Here is a 5,345-nt window from a genome sequence, read left to right on the forward strand (position 1 = left end):
CCAGTAACATAGCCATTACGCTAACTGCTGGTCCCAAACTATACCTTTAAAAATGGGTTTGAATGGTGGGGCCGGCAGGTGGTGTCGTGGTTAAGGACACTGGACTCCTAAATGGCCAATCACAGCTCAAGTCCCAAACCTGATGGCTTGCTTTGTCACTTTTCCTCTCTCATCCTCTGTTCCTGTCTGTCAAATTAAAATAAATTAATTAATTAAATTAAATAGTTCTTTTAAAAATGGTTAGAATGGGGAGTTTTATGATATATATATATATATATACATCCCAGCGGGAGTTTTAAGCCACCAGGTCCAGGACGCGAACCGCGGTCGACTACATGGGAGTCCAGCGACATAGCCATTATGCTAACTGCTGGTTCCCAATATCATGATTTTTTAAGAGAGATTTTTGCTATAGGGCATGTGCTCACCAGAGGGACAGAAACAGAGAGATAGAAAGCTAGAAATCATCCCCCAGGGGGATAACCATGTCATAATCCCTTCTCCTCTAGAATCTTCTTGGAATTTTGAGCACACATACACACACGTCCAGCGTGAGTTTTAAGTCACTGGGTACAGGACTTGAACCATGGTGGGAGGCTACGTGGGAGCCTAGCAATGTAACTATTACACCATCTGCTGGTTCCTATTTTATTATAATTTTTAAAAACTAAAAATAATTCATTGCTTTTATATCTTATTTTACATTTCTAAATCTCTTGATGTGTAGATTTCCGTTTGGAACAACTTTTCTATGTGCAGTCTCATCCTATGTTATATGATACTTATCTTTCTTGAGGTGGTTCTCCTGGGAAAATAGAAAAGTGGTTCTTTCTCTGTAGGAAAAGTATTTACACTTTGTCCTGTTCTACTACCTATTATGGAAATCTCAACCCACAACTCTTATCAGTAGTAAAAACCAGACCCTATAAAATATTGAAGGTTTATTCTAAGCCAGTTTGAGTGATGGCAGCTTGGATGCACAAACTCAAGCAGCCATGAGAAAGAACTCCGAGGAGTTTGGATTATAATGTATCTTTTTCTTTTTGAGAGATTTTTGCTATAGGCATATGTTCTCTCCAGAGAGACAGAAATCACCCCGCAGGGGGGATGACTACACAGCAATCCCTTCTTCTTCACTCTCCTCTTGGAATATTATGTGCACACACACATGCACCTGGCATGAGTTTCAGGACCCTGGGTCTGGAACTCAACCCACAGCGGGCCACCTGGGAGTCCAGCACCTTAACCACTACACCACCTGCTGACCCCACAAACATATCTTTTTTACATTTCAGGAAAATAGAAGCCAAAAATCTACACATGAAGGTTTTTCATAGTCTTGACCCGAAAATGCAGCACAACCTCCTCCATTATCAACATCCCTCATCAGAGTGGTGCATTATTTTTTAATTTTATTGAACTTTATTTTTATCTTTTTTTTAACCACTTACTTTATTTTTTCTTCTTTTTATTTATTTTATTTTATACATTCAAGCACATTATTTAGCTTACAAAGTGAATATTTCAGTATGTGAACATTTCTCCCTAGTCCAGTTGATAAAACTATAAAATATCTTCAACAGATAATACCACATTTCTTTGTCCCATTAATGCTTTGCCTTCGTATTTTTCTTCTAAAAGTCCTTCCTCAGGCCCTACTCTTCCACACACACTATATCTGGTATTTACACCCATTTACTGTGTTTGTATATCCTTCAATCAATCAGATTCAGTCATAGATTACAGACACTTGGTATATATTAAGTGGGGACATATAGTATTTCTAGGTGTACCATAATTTATCCAGTAACTTATTGAAAGGCATCTTAATTGCTTCCAAATTCAGCAATTATGAATAAAGCTGTTATAAATATCTATATGTGGACATAAGTTTTCAAATTCTTTAGGTAAACACCAAGTAGCACAATCACTGGATTGTGTGGTAAGAGTATGTTTAGTTTATAAGAAACTGCCAAACTGTCTTCCAAAGCAACTGCATCATGTTTCATTACCTCAGCAATGAATGAGAGTTCTGTTGGTCCACATCCTCCTAGCAGTTGATGGTGTCAGTGTTCTGGATTTCGGCCATTCTATTAAGTTTGTGGTGATAACAGAATGACCAAAACCTCGTTTTGTTTTAAGTAAATGGCTTTGATAAATAACTTAGAAATAAAGAGAAGTTTCAGAGTTAAAGATACCAAAAAATTTTAAATTCTTTATAATATACATATGTGTATCTTTGAAATTTAAACTTGTACTGGCCAAAATGCAGAATGGGTATTTTTATAGAGAGACACATAATATTTCTTGCATGTGAAAAAGAGTATTTTTTTAATTCTATAGAATGTACAGATGTCTTTTAACAAGGAACATGAAGAAAATGCATATTTGAGATCTGAAATAATATCCCTCCATGAAGCATCAGAAAAAGCGCAGGTAATTCTTCATTATGATTTCTCTGGTTTTTAGATGTTATTTAATTTTGTTCAATTAAAGAATCAAGAATCAAAATTAATGCTGATTATCTAAATTCATATCATCTCTATCATCCAAAAAAAAATTTTATAACAACATATATATTTGAAGCTTATCAAATTAACTACATTGGTCCTATTACTCTCCAAATTCCTGACAATTACGTGCACAAGATATACTGTTAAATCATGCACTAGTGTATACCATTTTTGTTTGCTTTCTAATTTACTCAGGAATTATTGGTATATACCTTTCCCCCACACATGATGAATTCCTAAACAGTCCAGTGGTGAGGCCAACCGTGATTCCCAGATCTGGTGATTTGAAAGTCACACTGGGTACACATGCATGTGTGCCCAAAATCCCAGGAGGAAGATGGAGGAGAAGGGATCGTGGCGTGGCCATCCCCCCAGGAGGTGATCTCTCACTTTCCCTCTCATTGTCTCTGTCTCTCTTTCTCTGTGGTGAGCATACATGCCCTAAAGCAAAAACTTCTAAAAAATATATGATTCTGGCCAACTCTATCTTGCAGATATAACTGATAACTAAGATAAATATTTTTTCACAAGAATGCAAGTTTCAAAATATCAAAAGAGAATTATTTACCTATATTTATAATATATCTGTAGTATAAAATATTTTTGTTTTATTGACTCATTGGAAAAGTCATATTGCATTTTTGCATAGAAAATCATAAAAAAAAGTCATGACTTTCCAGTGACCTAATATTTTGAAAGACTGATCTTGTGATGGTGAAATCATCTGTGTTTTGCCTTAGTAGATATTACAGTGGATAGTGAAGGGGCTTAGATTGTGTATTATCTAAACAGTTTTGAATGTTCATCATCTAATTAAGGGAATGGGTTTCTGTAATATTGGCGAGGTACCTGCACTGTAAATGTCGCTCTGCAAATGTCTTGCTCTAATTGACCAGTGTCCCAACTTGCAAAGAACAGATCAGTAAAATGCCAAATGCCTCAGTTGTTCCACCAGATGAACAGATCTCTCCTTTTAATTTAAAATTATTTATGGTGTTAACTACAAATATTTGAAAGTATTTTAAAAACCAATGAAATGCTCATTATAAATAGGTTAAATAAGTTAGGTTCACAAATAGCGAGATATTGTGCAATCATTAAAAATACTGATACATAGGATCAGCAAGTGGCATGGAGGTTAAGGTGCTAGTTCCCACATGACTGGTTTGAGTCCTAGACCTAGCAGCTTGAAAATCATGGTGTGTGTGTGTGTGTGTGTGTGTGTGTGTGTGTGTGTGTGCGCGCACGCGCGCCCCCAAATATTGAGAGGAGACTGGAAGAACAGGAACTGTGGGATGGCCATCCCCCCCCAGGATAGGGGGCATGTTGGATTTCTTGCTCTTTCTCTCTGTGTCTCTCTCTGATGAGTATGCGCCCTATAGCAAAAACTTTAAAAATAATAATAAATAAAAAAGATTGAAACTATCAAAGGTTGATCAATATAAGACATTCTAAATTATTTTTGCTTCTGTCCTTAGAAGCCTAATGCCTGTGAAGTCCTGTATGTCTCATTGACTTTCCCAGGTTGTGGAAATGAATCCAGTAACAGAGAATTTGTTTGCATCTCTTAAGAAAATTCTTCATTATCTTCCTATTGTCCTCAGAATAAAATCAAAACTCATTTTTGTCACCTACAAAGCTTTGCATAGTGTGACCTACTGGATCTTCTGTTGAATGAATAAAAACAAACGAACATGAGGTCTTTTGACTATGAAGTCTGCATATTTAAAGATCATCCTTTTCAATCCTAGTAATTGATTGTATAAAGTCAAATAAGCCATAGCAACCAGGTCCCAAAATTCACTGGGGATAAAAAAGGGGAACTAGCTTTTATTGAACACCTATCATGCTCAATAAATGTCAGGCATGTTGTGCATACATCAACTTTATGAGGAAGGTGTTAAAGTAGTCATTTTTCTGTTGGGTCAGTTAGAAGCTGGAGTGACTGAATAATTTTTCAAGTTAACAAGATGGTAAGTAATTAAGTACATAGTCAAACCTAGACAGATTTGAAGAGCCAAAATCCATGCTATTGAAATTTATCATTGTAGAAGTGCAATCAATGTTTATGATTCAAAGTACTCATTCATCCTTTCTTTCAGCAAAGATTTGTTGGGTGCCAATGGCTGCTAGATAGTCTGTAAGATTCAGGTAGTAGAGTAGATAAGCAAAAAATAAGAAATAGTCTTTGGTGTCTAGAAACTTACAGAGGATTTTAGACCTTCAGTAAAGAGTCATATCATTGACTACGTGTAATATGCGATTACTACCATAAAATGTGGCTTGAAGGCATAGAATACAATTTTATGAAAGTATATTAAGGCAAAATCCTGGTGGCACAGCAGTAACAACACATCACTCTACAATGTTGAGGTCACGTGCAAAGGTCCAGAGTTGCATCTATTAAGTCTCTGTGTATATGCAGGTCATGTGCCCATGATCCTATCTGGCTGGGATTGGGGACAGATTGCAGCATGAAGACCATGTTGGTTTTCCTTTCTAATTTTGTCTCTCACTTGCTTTGTATCTCTTTCTCATGGAATAAATAAATAAATAACTTTTTAAAAAGAAGTATATTGGGACCAGCAGTTGATGTAATGGCTATGTTGCTGGACTCCCATGTAGTTGACCACAGTTCAAGTCCTGGACCTGGTGGCTTAAACTCATGCATAACGCATGTGTATGTATGCCCAAGATCTCCAGAGAAGAATGGAGGAGAAGGGATTGCAGTGTGGTCGTCCTCCCTCAGGGGGTGATTTCTTGCTTTCTGTCTCTCTCTATATATATCTTTTTGGAAAGTGCACATGCCCTATAACAAAAACCTCTAAAAAA

At 36.5% G+C, this 5,345-nt stretch overlaps 1 protein-coding gene across 7 annotated transcripts in view; it reads left to right on the forward strand.

Annotated features, from left to right (window-relative positions):
- CCDC150 (coiled-coil domain containing 150) overlaps positions 1–5,345 on the forward strand; it is a 120,831-nt gene that overhangs the window by 35,504 nt on the left and 79,982 nt on the right. For all 7 annotated transcript variants that reach the window (XR_337278.1, XM_006167767.1, XM_014583907.1 and 4 more), the window contains exon 9: positions 2,344–2,436. Coding sequence is in view for 6 of the 7 variants with exons in the window: in XM_006167767.1 (XP_006167829.1) it covers positions 2,344–2,436 (93 nt within the window). In the remaining variant the exon portion in view is untranslated. The remainder of the gene's footprint in view (positions 1–2,343; positions 2,437–5,345) is intronic.

This window comes from Tupaia chinensis, unplaced genomic scaffold (genome assembly GCF_000334495.1).
Source record: "Tupaia chinensis unplaced genomic scaffold, TupChi_1.0 Scaffold145082_1, whole genome shotgun sequence".
NCBI lineage: Eukaryota > Metazoa > Chordata > Mammalia > Scandentia > Tupaiidae > Tupaia > Tupaia belangeri.